This window comes from Acanthisitta chloris, unplaced genomic scaffold (genome assembly GCF_000695815.1).
Source record: "Acanthisitta chloris isolate BGI_N310 unplaced genomic scaffold, ASM69581v1 scaffold1408, whole genome shotgun sequence".
Lineage (NCBI taxonomy): Eukaryota > Metazoa > Chordata > Aves > Passeriformes > Acanthisittidae > Acanthisitta > Acanthisitta chloris.
In genome coordinates, this window is record NW_008688522.1 from 82582 (window position 1) to 100913 (window position 18332).

General features: G+C 49.7%; 1 protein-coding gene across 1 annotated transcript in view; it reads right to left on the bottom strand.

Annotated features, from left to right (window-relative positions):
• The window catches only part of LAMB3 (laminin, beta 3), a 24708-nt gene extending 7035 nt beyond the window's left edge, over nt 1–17673 (bottom strand). Inside the window, 16 exon segments of the mRNA XM_009081034.1 lie at nt 1; nt 4–114; nt 814–974; nt 1486–1858; nt 2308–2419; nt 3158–3354; nt 3895–4050; nt 4142–4330; nt 4675–4795; nt 5419–5594; nt 5907–5970; nt 6355–6537; nt 6969–7042; nt 7233–7347; nt 16991–17145; nt 17625–17673. The exon segment at nt 1 is cut by the window's left edge and continues 91 nt beyond it. Of these exon segments, the coding sequence (XP_009079282.1) occupies nt 1; nt 4–114; nt 814–974; nt 1486–1858; nt 2308–2419; nt 3158–3354; nt 3895–4050; nt 4142–4330; nt 4675–4795; nt 5419–5594; nt 5907–5970; nt 6355–6537; nt 6969–7042; nt 7233–7347; nt 16991–17145; nt 17625–17673 (2237 nt within the window).
• Nucleotides 17674–18332: the final 659 nt, after the last annotated feature.

Below are 18332 nucleotides of genomic sequence, written 5' to 3' on the forward strand. Positions count from 1 at the left end.
CTGCAGCTCTCCTGCGGCTCTCCTGGGACTCAGCCAGCAGCCCAGAGGCGCCAGCCACACGGCTGGTGGCATTGCTGGATGTCTGGTAAGCAGATCGGATTGTCTTGAAGGCTCCTGCGGGAATAAAACCACTAAATTTCACAAATGACTCATAAATGCAGCACAGCTACCTAAAGGGAAGGCACTGACTATCCCCTGCCAGTGGATGTGTGAGGAGGGGAACAGGATGCAGCCAGAGGGATTAGTCACTAAGGCGTCACCAAAAAAAAACTCCTTTTCTTTCCCAGTGCCTTTCAGCCAGTCCCTCGGTGAGCTAGAGGTCTCCTGAAGGACTGAACTCTGGGCTGGGGCTAAAAAAGATTGAAACCAAACTGAAGCAGGACAACATGCACGTGCTGATCCTGAGCTTTGGCAGGGCAGGACAAGGTTTTCAGAGCCCTTTCCCTAGCTCCAGCACAGCCTGGAAGGAAGGTGGTCACGACATGGACCCCAAGCACTGCATGGATGGAGAAACAGAGTGAATTGGTCCCAAGAGCAGCCACTTGCCCAAAGCTGGTACATCCCCAGTCAGCTGTCCATCCCCAAAACACCAGAGCACACACCACCAGAGTGTAAAATCCCAGGACATGGACCAGAGACTGGGGGAAAGCATCTCTCTCATTAGGCAGGGGGATCTGTGTGCTCTTCTAAATCTGACAGCAGGTTAAAACCTCTGTCCAATCCACCCATCCAGCGGAAAACCCCCAGGCACAGTCACATTGAGGTGAATTTTCAGCTGCAAATTCAGAGATATTCCAGCTGCAGCCACTGTACCTGACAGATCTGTGCTGCGACTGGTTTCAAACTGGGTCTTCTTGCTCTGATACTGGGTGTTAGTGGTGAACAAGCTGTTGTTGAGGGCTTCGAGCTCCCTCGATAGGAAGGTGGTGTCATCCAGAAAATGCAGGTCAGGATTTATACCTCGGACCTGCTCCCTGGGAGAGGGGAAAAAGCAGAAAATGTGAATTCCAGTAGAAAGCAAAGCAGCTGCAGACAGAGAGCAGAGCTGAGTGGGGCTTAGCAGGGCCAACTGTGCTGGGCACTGCCAGCACCTGGTGAAGTGGCACTTCTGAGCCCAGAGATAGCCAAGGATATGCCATGGCCTCAGAGATTTGCAAAGGGAGCAGAGAGAGGGGCTTAGATGCAGCTCCCCCATAGCAGAAATGTGCCCACGCAGGGACAAAGCACACTGCATGTGCCCTGAGAATTCCAACCACCTGGAGCCTTCCCACCCACCTCCTGCCTTAGTGATGTTTTGCACGGGACAGGCACACGTGGAAGAGCTGTTCTCCTGCATCCCTGCTCACCTCGTGAGCAGAGCAAGGATTTTTCAAGGACAGAAACAAAACAGAACACGTGCCACCGAGCTCAGGCTGACAAGAAAAAAAACACCAGCATCTCCTCCTGGCTAAGGGATGCACCTTGCCAGCAGCATCTGCCCCTCACCTGAGCACAGTGAGGGCACTGCCCACCTGGGCCAGGCTCTGCCCTGTCACAGAGGGGTGGCTGAGGATGCTCTGTGCCTGCTGCACGTTGCTCTCTGCCTGGGAGAGGCGAAGGTCAAGGTGGGACCCTCCACTTCCAGCAGGCAGTCGCAGTGTGGAGTTGCTGAGAGCAGCCTGGCGCTGGTGCAGGTGCTGGATGTCCCTGTCATAGGTGTTGAAGCATGGGTGGCACAGCTCACAGCCAGGGTAGGTGCTGCAGTGGCCTCGCTGGCACTGGTCACAGCGATGCCCAGTGACCCCTGGGCGGCAGAGGCATTGACCTGTGCTCTTGTCACATCCCACATCCTCTGTGCCTTGGAAGTCGCAGTCACACTCTGGGAGATGGGGAGGTGGAGAGAGAAAGAGGTGAAGCTTACTGGAAGGGAGTGGTGGGGAATAAATTTCCTATCTGTATAAAACCAGCCCCTGTTATTTTGAGGTGCTAACCCAATTTCAAGTGTATCCCCATCCATCAGCACCTGCAGCATCTGGGACAAAGGTGGCACAGGCAGAGGAGTGGGAAGAGCCTCCAAGCCCTGCAGCTTGTCCAGTCCCTGGATCTTGCAGGGTCTAGCCCAGAGGCACACCCAGGGGGGACTGGTGGATACCTGCAGATGAGGGATGCACTGGGAGGTTGTTCCAGAGAGAAAAACCTCTCTTACAAAATAGCATGGGAACATGGATGTCAGGACATGGGCCAGGTGCTCTTTCCCAGACAACCTGTGACTTCACAGTGGTAGGAAACACCAAGTCAAAACAAAAGAGATGCCAGGGATGCTCCTACCTCTGCAGCCCCCTCGGGCATCTCTGTAGTGCCTGTCTGGGCACACCTGCTCCTGCATGGCAGAGCAGGTCCGTCCTGTGAAACCTTCTCTGCATGGACACTGTCCTGTGAACTGAGGAGAAATCCATCAGGGAGATCACAGGGATACAAAGAGCCTCCAAACAGCCCAAGCACTGCCAGGAGAATGTTAAGCTTTGTTCCAAAAACAAGGTAATCACCCACAAACATCTGCTTTGCAATCTCAGGTCTCCTCCCTGTGCTGAGCTCATTTGAGATCTATTTTTGGCTCTTAGAATTAGTTGGGTTTACTTATTATTTTTTTTTTTACATTTAACTTTAATTTTCCCAGTTGCCTCTTAAGCCTGAAGTGACACACAGGCTTTTCATTGACAAATGAGGATAATTAACTTCCCTCGCCTGTATGAAGATGTCTTATTAGGACTTCCTTGCTAAATATCAGGCTTGTTAAAATGACAATCTTGCCTCGATAATTACCACCTTCTTTCATTATCCTGAATAGTCTGCCATGGTGTTTTCTAGGAAATGGGAAAAGGAAAACAAGAGCAGGATGTGCTGAGGAATGCACAGCACTTTTTGGGAAGGCTCCCATGGGTGGGACAGGATGAAGGACCAACCCAACAGGTGGTTTTGATGCTCTGACCGATCCCTAGTGTGGTGCTGCCCAGTAGGGATGTGGATCCACCTGGCTATGGCACCCTCAACCCTTGGCAGCCCCTTACAGCAGCATTTGGAAAGGAAAAAATAGAGCAAAAGCAGGGAAAGGAAAAGAAATCATCCCTGAAGGAAGTGGAACCTGCCCTGAGGATGCCCAGGGTGGGCTGGGTGGTACCTGGTTGCAGTGGGGGCTGTGGGAGCCACGGGGGTGGCAGTCACAGGGTCTGCAGCCCTGCCCACTCCCCATGTCCCAGTGCTCAGCTGCACACTGGTCACAGTCGTTGCCCACCACGTTGGGCAGGCAGAAACATCTCCCAGTCTCATCGTCACAGGGCATGTCCTGCCGTGTTCCCAGAGCATTGCAGCTGCATCCTGAAACAGGGAGAGGTTTGGTATGTTCAAAAGAGGTGCAGAGCACCAGCCAGGCCCATGGAAGGACCCAAAGACAAGCTCTCCTGTCCCTCCCTTCATACCTGAGCTCAAGAGACCTGCACCCCTGCCCTGACACTCCAGGACAAGTGCTGCAGCAGGACTTAGAGGCCAAGTGATCTCAGCATCCTTCCAGCCCAGTGGGACACACAACACTGACCTAAACCACAGCTGGTGCAGCCTTCCTTCACCTCCTGCATCCCCTGGGGCTTCCTGAGCACTGCACACCCAGGGAGGCACTCAGGATCATACACACCCCAAATTCCACTTTCCCTGTGCCTTTTGCCAAGCTTCTACCCCAGACAGTCCACAGCCTAAGCAAGGAGGTTTATAAACCTTTGCAAAACAACCCTTTGACTGCAAAATCCAGAATCAAAACTGGGCAGGACCCAGCTCCATTTCAGAGCCACTGAGGATGCTGCTGAGCACAGAGTTGGGGTGGGAGCACCCAGGGAAGCAGGAGATGGCTCAGGGTGTACTCACTGTGGCACCCCATGGGGTTGGCATGGGTCAGCTGGGCAAACCCAGGTTTGCAGAGGTGGCAACGATCACCCTGCACGTTCTCCTTGCAGACACAGCGTCCTGTTAGCGGGTCACAGACCGAGCCCGGCACGGTGCCATCTGGGTCACACTCACAGGCTGGAAATGGGCAAGAAACATCCCAGCTGAGAGGCAATGGGAGGCCCAGGGAAGGTGTTGTGGGGGGTAGAGGGTGTAGCTGTGCACTCACGCAGACAAGCTTCAGGATGGGTGAGATCTTGCTGCTGGTTACGAAAATAATTCGTCTTGCAGCGCTCACAGTTGATGCCTTCAGTGTTGTGTTGACAATCATCACAGACACCTCCACTCGCCCCTCCACTCGACCGGTACAGCTCAGGGTCGAAGTGACACGAGGCTGAGTGACCATTGCAGTTGCATCCTAAAAAAAAAACAACAAGAAAACGGCTCAGTTGGAGCTGCCACTGTGCAAATCCCTCTGGCAGCAGCAGCTGCGGCACTAGAGGGTGCCCAAGGCTCCTGAGTGACACGGTGACACCCACTAACCACCCCAGGATCAAAGTGGCACCAGTGCCTGGCTGAGCACTGATGCAGTCTGTTAGAAACATCACCTGGAGCAAAGCCCAGTGTGCCAGCGTGCCAGGGGCAACTTCTGCCAAGGCACCATTGTTACCATCCGACCCCACAAAGTGTCCCAGTAAAAGGTCCCAGAGCTCCTGCTCACAGCTGGGAAGGATTTAGGAGAGGGAAAGGCACTGGGCATACTCTGGCACTCGTGGGGATCGTTGTCCTCTGCAGGTGCCCAGGGCTGGGCGTTGTAGAGGTCGGCGCAGCGATCGCAGTGGGGACCAGCAGTGTTGTGCTGACACATGCAGTGACCATGGACCTGCTGCAGAGACAATGTGTTACTCCTCCTGGCTGGAAGCAGATTGGTTCAGAGCCTCATCCTCCTGATGCTTCTCCAAGATGTGTCTGACCTGCCACTGGCTCCATTCCCTGTGTAGGGATGAAGCTCCAGCACTAGGGATGGCTGCTCCTTGCTCACTACAACAGGAAGATTCCTCCCACCTCTACCACCTACCTGAGGGCAGCCCAAACATAAGCTGGGGACAAGAAATGCCAACAACCTGCACTAGCAAATCCTTCTGCATGTCCTTCATCCAGCTGACTCAGTGCTGGCAGGAGCAATTCCCCCTGAGAGCAAAACTTCCCACAACCACTGAGCATCATCACACCTTGAAAAGCCTCTCCACCTTCTTCCCAACACAAAAAAAAAAGAGGGTTACATGAGGGTAGCAGAGGCTTCTGCCTCACAGCAACCACCCCATTGCTGCAGGCAAAATGGGGCATAGTTTCTCCCCAGTTACAAGCAGCCTCTGCCCAGGGAAAAGCCTCCCAACACTCCATCTCTGGTCAGCCCAGCCAAGGTCTCCCAAGGAGCACTCTGGAAATGTGGAGCTAGCAGCACAGAGTTTGTCTTTCTGCTCTTGGCTTTGCCCTGAGGCTCACCATGTTGTGCTGGTCTCCTGAAGGGGCACAGTGGTCAGCATGTCCATGGCAGAAGCAGCTGCCCAGCACCCTCATCTCCGTCACGGCGTAGAAGGTGCTGGGCGAGTGGTAGCCCTGGCGTGGGATGTGGGGCAGCTCAGTGAAGTTGATCCGTAGGTTTGTGAACTGCCCCAGCTCTGTTGGGGACCAGAAACAGGTGTAAGGAGGCAGCAGGTACCCAGACACCAGCTGCAGAAGCACTTTGCAATTTTGTGGAGAGCTTAGAGCAAGAGATGCAGGAATTGGCACAAAGGGCAGCAGTTGAGCCATCAGCTAAGACCAAATGCTGCTCTTTGACACCCCAGAGACACCAAGGCAGCAGTTTCACATGCAGCTCAAGGTCCTGCTCCCCATGGGGTTACCTCAGCTCAGTGCTCTCCATCACCTGGAGGAAGAACTATGAGGTGCCTCATTCCCCTCTCCCTTTCTCAGATATGAAGGTCACTTACTATCGATGGTCTGGCTGTAGGAAGGGGTGATGGTAGACCCCAGGTCTTGGACACTGAATTTCACCTTAGAAAGAAAAAAAAACCCAAAAGGTTAAAAAGTAAGAAACAAGGTGCTCTCTGCTCATGCTCTAGCAGGAAACAATTTGGTCTCTGCTCATGCTTTAAGCAGTGTGTGCTCTGGACCTGCAGCATCACTTAACATAGGGAAAAGACTTCAGACATGCAGAGGATTTTGCAGGAAGACCAGCATTAACACCTTGCCTGTCACAAGCTTTTCCTGCCAAATGAGCAGGAATTCTCCCATGGGCTCCATCCCTCACCAGGAGTAACAGGTATAAAAGATTTCCAAGGCCACCATGTGTTCCTGCAGCACTTCCCAGGACACACATCCAGCCCAGGGGAACAGACATACGTGATGGTCTCTGCCACAAACCCCCCCAAACCATACCTTGCCCCCGTGCATAGGGTACCCCTGCAGGGTCTGGCACCGAGTGTCCTGCCAGCTCTCTGGGGAGCCATGGGGGATGTGGGGGAAGGCAGAGGAGCAGTCAGAGGCCAAGTACTGGTAGACCTGCCAGGTCTTGCCGAAGTCGGTGGAACGCTCGATCAGCATCGCAGCAGGCGGTGGGGACTGAGGAGCAAGGAAAAAAGCACATCTCTAACAGGCACATCCTAACCAGTTCCTGCCCTGGGAATGCTTCTCCTCCTCTTCCTCCTCCCTCCAGGCTCAGGTCTCTGCAGGTTGCTGGAGAAATCCCCTCCCTTGCAGGTTATCACAACTTCTTGGGTCCCTCACACCTGCACCAAGGAGGCTTTTTGGCAGATATTCATGAGATGGGAACCCATCAGCCTGCTCCACCCTTCCCAATGGAATGGAATTCCCAATTCTCATGGGAATGGCCATAAAAAACAGGGGGAAATGAGGGCTGGAAACCCTGGTGTGATTCCTATCAGGAGTCCAAAGTGTGTTGAGATCCCCCTCAATCACAGAGAGCCCGTGAGGCCCATCCACCACCCTCTCTGACCTCCTCATGAGCAGAGATGCTGCACACAGACACAAACCCTGAAGTGCAGCAGGACACTGCCAAGCTGGAAGGTCTGGTCCAGGTCCAGCTGCAGAGAGACACGTTCAACACCTGTGGGCACAGAGAGGCAGTTTCAGAGGGGCACACTGCAGAGAATAAACCACTTTCCTACCTGAGCCTAGCCATTTATTCCTTCTTTCCTTTCTGCCTATTGAATTCAACACTTTCATCTCTTCTCCCCATGCAGGTGATTGCTGGGGAGCTGGAGATTGTGTCCTGGGAGATCCCAAGTGGTACTCACCGTTCTGGGATTGCCACCAGCGCGTGTGTCCTGCCGAGGACAGGACATTGCCCACACGGTGACCATTGTAGGTATGTGGCAGCCTTGAGTCACACCTGCAACATTTCATGCTCCACTGCAAGAGAAAGGACAAGTAGACATGACCATCTCAGCTTGGCTGGAGGGAAAGACTTTGGAGGTAAGAGGCTCAAGCACAGTGTGGCCTCACCAAGGACCAAAGAGCATCAGTAAAACTGGTTTATAGAGACCTGAAGAACTGCAGTCAGCAAGACTAACAAGACCAGGACTTAAGTGGTCCTTTCACACCCTGTTAAAAACCACAACTTGTGGTTTTATGGACTGAAAACTAACCCCAAAATGCTTTCAACTAAACCAGATTTTTGGCAAGCCATCAAAAATGCTTTTTTTTTTTAAAGCAATCCCCCTGTATTCCACAATGCCAACACTTGATAAAAAGCTCTTTACAGCTTTTCAGGACCAGTTTGCCTTTTCCACACAGCTGAGGGAGGGTGAACAGAAAGGCCTTTCTCTTGCATCCCAGAGCTCCAGGCAATACTCAGCCCTCCCTGTGCTCTCCCCTGGGAGCAGAGCAGGAGCAAACAGCTCAGTGGGTGAGAAGTCAGGGGGTGAGAAGTCGAGTGGCTCAAAGTTCAGCCCTTCACTTGAGCAAGTAATTCAAGGAGCAAACAGAGATGTAGCACAGGGAATGTGGAGTCGGGAGAAAACAGACCCCTGGGAGCAAACAAATGCCCAGATTTTGACTAACCAAGCAACACTCTGTGCAGCCACTAACATGAGGCTGCTGGGTATGTGTGGCTCATGAGCAGGCCCAGAGTGTGTAGAAAGGAGCAGGAAAGAGATTGAGCAAGAAAAGAGGAGTGGGGAAGTTCTGGGCACTGACCATGGGGAGAGATAGGCACAAGGTGGGTGAGCAGACTGGGTGAGCACCACCATGAAAGAGAAGGGAGACACCAAGGTGAGGAACAGATGTCCCAGAGGGATGGTAAACTAGCAGATGATGCCAGAGCCCACTGCAGCAATTGAGATCAGATCTCCCCTGAGATGCTACAAATCTTGTTCCCTGCCTTCCTCTGCAGTACCTCCCTGAGGCCTCACTCACTAATTCTGCACCCAATGGATCATTGCTGCTCCAGGTATATCACACTGTCTCCCCTTCAAATGTTACAAATGATGCAGATGATTACAAGTGATGCCCTTCAGCTTAATCAAAGGGATTTTTTTCCATCCCCCAAACTGGTTGTCCTAACACCAGCTGGAATGGACTGGTTATTCCCTTAGCATGACTTTGAGAGATCATTCAAATAAAATTCACTGTCCAAAGTCAATGTTAAGTGAAGATTTCAGAGTTATGTTTAGGTACAATTTGCCTCAATTGGGATCATAGGGGACAACAGGGAGGCCCCAAAGCACTAGGAGTGGAGCAAATGCCAGAGACTGCAGCAGCCACTGGGAGGGGAAAGCTGCATTCAAGGCATGAAATGAAATGCTCAGCATCTCCAGTTCAGTGAAAAACAGGTTGCTCAGAGAAGCTGTGGCTGCCCCATCCCTGGAAGAGTTCCAGGCCAGGTTGGACAGGGCTTGGAGCAACCTGATCTAGTGGAAGATGTCCCTACCATAGCAAGAGTGGAACTATATCACCTTTAATGCCCCTTCCAACCCAAACTGCTCTGGGACTCTAAGTTGTAAGGGGCCTGAGCAGTAAAGCAGCCTCCCAAATGGAGCAGTGGGACACTTGTGTCACACTGACACATCCCAATGCCTGAAAATTAGGGAAGATCAAGCACAGGGTTTGCCAGTGATGGCAGGAGCTGGTCTTGACAGCTCAGAAAGGCCATCCTGGGATGAAAGTGGGTCTGGGGGAGATGAGGAGAGCATGTCTGGCACAGGCACAGTTGGCACTGGGAAGGCAACAAGATCCCCTGTTGCAAGAGCTGGCAGTCACTGCCCTGGCATTAGGTGACACCAGAGGCACAGGAATGTTTGGGACCCCAGTGACGAGCTCAGCTTTCAGTAACAGAGACATTGAGTGACAAGTGACAAACAGCACTTTGTAATCACCTCTGTGCTAAAATTTCCCATCTAATCCTTCAAACACATGAGCCAATTCCAACCCAAACTCTACACAGGGCCCTAGAGATGTGCTGAGGTAAGGAGAGGTCTGTGCTCAGAGGTGGCAGCCAGTGGGTCACAGCAGCACTAGGATTTCTGCTTTTCCCTTTAAAAATTCATTTGTGGTTTCCACCTATTGCCTTACTCCTGGAACAGGCTCAGCTAAGCCAGCCAAGACTCTTACTTCTCCAAAAAGGGAATTGGCTTCATAAGAACCACAATTATATAAAAACTCATGAAAAAAATATGTCCAGAATTATCTTTTTTTACCTGCTTTCCCACAGAACCACACAAGGAGGTGGTTGTCCTGGCCCAGAAAGCATTAATGGTACCACACCAGCTGCAAAGCCACCCAGGGATGGTGACACCCAGAAGGTGCTCAGGGGCAGAGGGGACAGATCTGGGGTCACACCAAGGGTTGGTCTGAGCTCCAGACCTGACTCTGCTCTGTCCCAAACCTGGGAATAGCTAGGCTGATATTGATAAGTGATCCTCACTTGAAACTGATCTGGTTTGCATAACATTTTCCAGCATCTTTATGTTCTCTGTCTATAAATACCCGAGAACAGGAGTTGGCTAACTTCAATATTTATAACAATATCGCAAAGTAAGCAAACACAGAACTCAAAATATATAATCATGCAATTTCCCTGGCTCTACCAACTCCTCCTGGCTCTGCCAGTGAGAAACACAAATAATTTAATCAGGTCCAGGCAGAAAAACTCATTTCAGATAATGACTACTAGCAGCAAATTGTCAGGGAGCTGCAGGAATTATCCACAGAAATAATCTACTGAACTATTGCCAACAGTGATTAAACTTCACACCAGTTCTGACTGTGCCTAGCAAAGGGGGAAGGAAGACTTCCTGCAAGGGGAAAGGTTAATCTCGGTTAAATTATTCATTAGGAGTGATTCGTGCATACTTATTAGATCGTTCACACAGCCAGAGATGCTCAGTGCTCTCTAGTAGCTACTATACAGCTGCAACCCAACTTAAAATGCAGTGCTAAGTAAAACCGAAGCTCAAACTGTGTGAGACAGACCCTCCCTGGGCAGCCCAGGGCTCTGTTGGGTGCAAAATCTTCTATTTTTTTTTCCTTTCTCCTTTTTTTTTTTTTCCCCCCCCCTCCTCAGCTTTTCAGTGAAGGTTAAAACGAACACTGGAAGCAAAATCTGTTTCCTGATCTGGGAGCAGGTTGTGAAACCTTCTCTTGCACAACAGGAGGGTTTGCTCTTACTGCCTGTGACTATGTGGCTCAAAGTTCCTTGGAACAGAGGGAATTAGCCAAAATGACAGTGCAGAGATGGGCTGAGAGGAGATTTACCAGGCACATACCTTTCTCCAGCTCTCTCTTTTTTTTCTTTTTTGCCCAGCTCAGTAGATCCCTTGGAGCTGGGCCAGGAGTAGATGAGAGTTGTGGGACTACGTGACAAGTGGCAATGAGAAGTTTGAGGTCTATACTAGGTCACTGACCCCTGGGACAGCTCTGACTGGCACCAGGCAGAGAGAACTGGTCTGTGTTTGAGGAATGGTGGGATGAAAAGCCCATTAGGAAGGGAAAAGAGGCTGTAAATCTGTACTGAAAGCACCAATCACCCCCTGTGCCTCCAAGCTACTCTTAAAAATGGCCCAAAATGTACGTTCAAAGATTAAAGGAAACTTCTTCCAGACTACTGAAAGAGAATTCACAATGCAGTTGGAGAGGGGAAAGCTACTGTGGTCAGAATAGACAGATTCATGGCTTGGAAATCCCAGAGGAACCACCAGCATTGTAAAAAATGCCTCTGTGTGGGACACCCTGCACACTTCTGTGGGTTTTTGCTATTCTCCTCCTGCTCTGACCTTGTGAACCAGCTCCTGAGCACCATCCCCTGCTTCCCTTCTCATGCAGGGGCAGCAAACCTCAACCAATTTCAAGCTGATGGACTCTGACCAAAGTATTTTAAGGAGCTCTAGCTGCCATTTTAACATGAGTAGAGAACCCTTGAAATAAAAACCTCCTGGCATCGGTGCACGACCCAAAATAAACTGAACTTATTCATCAGCAAAAAATAGGAAGCTGCTTCTCTGCAGTCCTGAAACTGAGACCTTTGCTAGCTGTGGAGACCTTGGTGGTCCCACATGTCACTCAGCTGCATGGCAGGGAGAGCACTGTGCCACTCTTGGCACTCAGCCTGCCACGAGGGAGCTCTGTGTGCTCTTGCACAACTCCTTTTCTATGGGGACAAGTTTATTTGGGGACAGGTTGGAAAGCAATGGGAATTTATATATACCTACAGAGAGATTGAGGGTTATTAAAAATTAGGGTGGATAGCAACAATAAGTTACCTGAGGAACAAAGGCACCAGCAAAGCCAAGGTAGCTAATTCTCTATCCCAACCCATTTTCATGCCCTATTATAACTACAGGATGTGGCTATGATAGATTTGTGATCAAAGCTCATGCCTGGAAGATATGCTTTAGGGGTTACAGCAGTGACAGGTGACTGGTTGGACTTCATGATCTTAGAAGTCTCCTCCAACCTTGAGGATTCTATGATTTTATCCATTTTCCATGGGAGAAAACTGTAGAAGTTACCCATGGTTGTGTCATCATGGTTAAACTTCCCAGTGAGCAACTGGTATATGCTAAACTCAACTGGGCTTTGATTTTGAAACACAGATATATCATAGAATATCCTGAGTTGCAAGGGACCCACAAGAATCATTGAGCCAACTCCTAGCCCTGCTCAGGACAGCTCCAAAAATCCCACCATGTGTCTGTGATTTTTTTTAGCCATAACATTAATGTCCCATCTTTGCTTGGCTGGTCAGAAATGACCCTGAAAATGAGCTCTGAGGTTATGCTCAAAACACAAAGAGAGAGCCCTGACCCACAGCTTGGCTTTCCCAGTGACCCCCAAATTCCAGGGTGACAGCTGAGATGGGGAGAAGGCACAAGCTGGTCCTGGTGTAAGGAAAATGAAGTTCATTTCTCTTGCTTACAAGCAAACACGTGGGTGCCTATTTTCCTCCCCCTGTCTGTTCTCACATCATCTCCTCTCTGCAAAACCTCATCTCAGATCTGCCAGGATGCCAGTCTGCAATCCCCAAAGCTTATCCCACACACCTTGCTATGGTCCTGCTGCCTCTGCAGCAAAGGAAGGACATGATGTCTCCCAGTATAGGTGGCAATTTGCAGTCGTGTGGCAAAAAAAAAAAAGACACAGAGAAGGGAGGAGGGAAAAGTAATGGGAAAATTGGCTTTTTCTTCTGCACATCCATTGCAGGTAGGGACATATCCCTGCGGCAGAGAGCAGGGTGTGTCTGAATGCCAGAATGAGATAAGCACTGAGCAGCAGTTTGTGGTTTCTCTATACTCTTCAACAGGTCAGGAATACAAATTATTCAGTGCAAACTCCTGAATTGGTGAAGCAAAGCCCAAAACTAGAAGCTCTGCTTTGAGCAGGAGGTTGTACCTCCTCTGGTGCATCCAACCACAGTTATTTCATGACTTTTTGGCTGCGTTTTTCTGTGTTAAAAGCTTGAGTTGGATGATGTGGGTCTGGAAAGCAAACGAGCTGTGAGGCACAGTGGTTTTTCCAAGGTGCTTCTCCTCTGTTCCAACATGCTGAGGACCTGCTGGAGCACCCAGAATGCTTTGGATGGGCACTGAGTCCCTGACTGACTCATGCAGGTGGGCAGGCAGATGTAACCATCAGACAGCAGCATTAGTCTGGCACCTACTCTCTCTCTCACACACATTGGGCTGTATTTTTGGAAGCAGCCAAGGAGGAGTCTGTGCTGAGGCACCAGAGATGCTACAAACCAACCCTGCCAGGCAGCTGTGACCATCCATCAGCAAAGAAACCACCTCTGCTGTGCCAGGAGCTCCAACAGGCTCACATTTCCCTCCTCACGACTCATTTAGGGAGCAGACAGCTCTGGTATTTCTCATCTCAATTCCTACCTGGATGACTCCATGTCATCACGACACACAAGAGGTGATAAAAATGACTTCCCACCCTTCATAGCCCCCAAGTGCCCATGAAAAGCAGGTGAGAGAAGGCTGAAAATTCTTGCTCCTTATGCCAACAACATTTAATATCTAAAGTCTCCCAGGTTTGGGGTGTGAGGACATCACACCCACACCTAATCCAGTGTAGGATGCAGCAACACAAGCACAGAGACACACAGCTCTGCTCTTCTCCTGCTTGTTCTTTGGCAAAAAGATTTCCATGGGGTGTTTGGGTGCTCTTCTAAATTACTCAAACCACCAGAAAAGCTTGTAGCTATTTTCTACTTGTGAATATGTCTTTAAGCAAAAGGCTGGAGGAAAGAAATGCTCTCCCTGCAGAGAAGTGCTAATCCTGCTGGGTGGGATGGGTCCTGATGCTTCCAGCAGCACAGCAAGGAGCCACAGGCATGCACAGCCCTCCTGCTGGCACTTGGAGAGGCCAGGCCAGGTGAAGGGACTTGGAATTTGCTAATCCTTTTGATAGCCACACTGTGCTGTCAAAAGGATTCCCTAGGCTGCAGCTAGTCAGAGTGAGCTACTCCATACTCCTATCAGTGTTAGACATACATATATATGTGTGTGTATATCATATATACACAAATATCTATCGATTTTTCTATCTATTCTATGTATTTAAAGAAAGAGAGGTGCCAACTGAGCCTTGAATCACACCTCAATCCATCAGAGTCTTTCCACACACCTCGGTGTCTCTCCGACTCCAAATTCAGATTCGCTTATTTTCCTCTTGTATTTTCCACTTCCCTCCTGCTTTTCCTTCCCCCACTGACTCCACCAGCCGTTTCCCAAGCCCTGAGTGATTTCCAAGCCAGACCATTGGCCTGCCTGGTGTCCACCCCCCATCACTTCTCTAATCAAGGCTGCAGCCTCCAGTGCTATAAATGGCAATGCTGAGTGTCCTGGATTTCACTAGGCTGAGCCTCCAGCCAAGGAATGGAGCAATCAGGAGTGCAAAGTATAAAGGTTAGAGGGATCTGGAGCTGCAGGAGACAATGGAGCAGAGGCTGAAATCGATGAGTGACCCACCAGAGTTGCAAAAGAGGCCCCTGGGGCCAGTGTTGGGGCAGACAGCCAGTGGCATCCAGCTGGCACCAGGGCACTGCAGGCAGAAAGAGCAACCCCTCATCCCATGCCCTCTGCTGAGATTGCAAAAACACCCCCCAATTTGTACTTATTTGGCAACAAAACAAGAGCAAGGCTTGTAACCAGAAAAAAAGAGTCTATCAGTTCAATGTGCTTGCTTTTTATGGGGTGGGAATAGGAAACTTGAGTTCAGGGGATTCATTTTTTTTGCTTAAATTAGAGAAGTAGAAAAAAAAAAAGGGAAGGGAAAAATTAGGAAATGCTGAATCCGTGGGGATTTCTCCCACAAAGATAAGAGCTGATATATACAAATGTCCATTAGCCATTACAGCTGCAGAACAGAAATCTGGGAATTTGTTAGCAGTAATTGTGCATCTTTCAATAAAGGAAAGGATCACATATATGCAAGAAAGCAAAGACTCCATTCCTCAAGCTAGAGCTGGAGAATCTGACTAAACATGGGAGTGTTAATTGCTCCCTATCCCTTTTAACCCTGGTAACTTGTCAAGCAAAGGACAAGGAATATGAGAACTAATAGTTTAGGGATTTGTAGACCAGAAGATGTCATAGAATAGACTCACAGAATCAACCAGGTTGGAAGAGATCTCAAAGATCATCAAGTCCAACCCTACTGTGGTCACTAGACCATGGCACTAAGTGCCACATCCAGTCTCAGCTTGAAAACCTCCAGGGATGGTGAATCCACCACCTCCCTGGGCAGCACATTCCAATGCCTGAGCACTCTCTCCAGAAAAAATCTCTTCCTAATCTCCAACCTAACCCTCCCCTGGCAGAGCTTGAGTCTGTGCCCTCTTGTCCTGCTGCTGGTTGCCTGGGAGAAGAGACCAACCCCCACCTGACTCCAACCTCCTGGCAGGGAGTTGCAGAGGGTGAGAAGGTCTCCCCTGAGATGTTACAAATCTTGTATTCCTCTGCAGTACCTCCCTGAGGCCTCACTCACTAATTCTGCACCCAATGGATCATTGCTGCTCCAGGTATATCACACTGTCTCCCCTTCAAATGTTACAAATGATGCAGATGATTACAAGTGATGCCCTTCAGCTTAATCAAAGGGGTATTTTTCCACCCCTCAAACTGGTTGTCCTAGCACCAGCTGGAATGGGCTGGTTATTCCCTTAGCATGACTTTGAGAGATCATTCAAATAAAATTCACTGTCCAAAGTCAATGTTAAGCGAAGATTTCAGAGTTACGTTTAGGTACAATTTGCCTCAAGTATACAGAGAAATTGGGAAGGAAAAAATAATTCAGTCAGAGCAGAAAGAATTGTTTGCTTTTCCCCTGTCCATGGACCACAGCAGGCATGGGAAGCAGCAGGGATTTGCCTGGGAGGTGAGCAAACAGCCCTGATCCCTGGGAGCAGCAAAACAGCTCCAAAAAAAAGTGAGTGGGAGCCTGAATGGAGGAAATACCTAACTGCAACTGTCAGCCTGGAAAACGACCTGACAGGACAGAAGCTACAGCCAAGCTCAGCACCCAGGAGGATGAGATGCTCACACCCATTTGAGCCAAGAGCTGCTTCAGTTCCACACCAACCAACAGCTCCCAGACATCCCTGAGCCCACAGAGGAGTGGAAATCTCTCCCATCCAGAGAACACCACTGGCTCCACAACAAATCCACTTACTGCCATGTCTTGGCCTTCAAATCAAAGAAGAATTAAAATCAGAAGAAAGCTGACTCACTCAAGCTGGATTTCACTGCAGAAAATGCTGCCTCATTGCAGGGTTGCTGTTTCCTTTCCTCTAGAGCATCACTTCCAAGACCCTTTCTGCCTGTCCTGCACTGAACTCCCTTTGGAGCATCTCCCCAGGAATTATGGGGTTAACAGCAGACAGAAAGGCTTTAGGAAATGCTCACCCCAGGACATCACCCCTACAGTTTTCAGCTCTGTGCTCTGGGCAGATTTATCCTTAAACTCTTCAGATTTGGTGGCAGCTTTGGGGAATCTGCAGCTGGCTGAAGTCTTATCCTCCCAGCACGATCTCCTGCCCCCACACAAGCAGCTGATGGAAAACAGTTGTACAGTTCAGCAGCTTTTCCAGGTCTTTGTGAAAGACCTGAAATGATCTCATTTTTAACAAGTGAAATACAAGTTTAGTTTATAACTAAAATGTCCAGACATAGAAGGGTTTGGGATATTTTGCCTTCAGTGCTTCGTGCCAGAGCTTTACTACCCATTTTTTGCCACTGCCTTTGTGCTCAGCTCCTCCTCTCATCCATGGGGATAGGAAAGAAGAGACACCACAGGTGGTACAATGACCCAGCATGGTTGGAAAGGGGATAAAGAATACAATCCAGAATGGTTTGGGTTGGAAGGGACCATAAAAGCTTATCTTTCCCCAGGGCCAGGGTCAACTTCCACTAGACTAGGTTGCTCCAAGCCCCATCCAAGCTGGTCTGAGATAGGTGAAACACAACCTTGCAGAAGGGCAGGAAGGATGGGATGGGTAAAGGCATCAGCATCCCTCCAGGAGGTTTAGGAGTGCAGAAGGAGGAGGTGAGGGTACCTCTCCATGGGGTGTGCAGTATGTCTCTGGCTTGGTGAGGCCACAGGTGGAGGAGGCTCTCAGGTGATGTGCTCGTCCCAGCAGCAGGTCTCCAGCAGGAGGGTAGCAGGCTCCATGGGAGCAGGAGTGCTGTGCAGCCAGCAGCTGTGGGGCAGCTGGAACAGCAGGAAAACAGCAGTGGAGTTGTGCCAGCATGCCACAGACATCAACCAACATCAAAAAACACTCTGCTGTTTCCTACAACAGACCAACTACTAGGTCATGCTTGAGATACATCTACCAAACACATAGGCCAATGAGGAGAAATTTTGCCCCAAATTACCTTTCTTTTCAATAAGAAAAAGGCACTTTTAAAGTGCTTTGTATTAAGAGTTATTTCTGCAACTTTTCTTTGCCATGACCCCAGGATTTGGGCTGCAGGTTGCTCAGTTTTCTACCCATCATACTGACCAGCCCTGCAACCCAGAGCAGAGAGCAGCAGCCTTGTGCCAAACACCAGCACTGTTATCAAACACCAATCTATTTCCCTGCTGCTGCCACAACACTGCCAGCAATACAAAGCTTACACTAACAGTGTTGCTGTTTAGTCATTTTGCCCCATGTCCTTTCAGTAACACTGCATGGTGAGCCTTACCCAGCAGGACAAACAATGCCCATGGCCAAAGCTGGCAGTGAGATTCCATTCAGCCACAGACACACCTAGGGAAGAATTTGCAGTGTGAGTGAAAAAAAATTCAGTCCAGGTCCTTCACTTTCCATCTCAGTTTACAGACAGATGACTTTAATCGATCTACCCAGAACAACACGGGTGAAAAAATCAAGAATTAACAGAAACTTTAATCGATCTACACAGAACAATACGGGTGAAAAAATCAAGAATTAACAGAGGAAAGCTAGATATATTTGGGTTTAATGTACAAAGAATCCTATTTTTTAATCCAACTCTTGAAGCATACGCAGGATTCTCCTAAAATCTAAGAGATTATCCTCTTCCCCAAACACTATCTTTGGATCTTTTTGTTCTGGCTGAGGTGTACCACAGGTACCAGCACAGCACCTCACTCTCAGCAGAGCTGTGATTTCTGGCTCCAGGAGTCCCCAGGAAGCCACAGCCCCTGGCACTGGGATCCAAGTGTGCAGGGACTGGCACTGATGCCAGGTCAGAATGCACAGCTAGAAAAGATGCTCTAACGAGTGTGCACACACACATCTCATACACACAACCCTCCAACACCCCTTCCCAGGCACAAAGTGTGCACACACACATCTCACACACATAACCCTCCAACACCCCTTCCCAGGCACATTGCACTTTCTGCCCTCCAGCTCCACTCTTTGATTC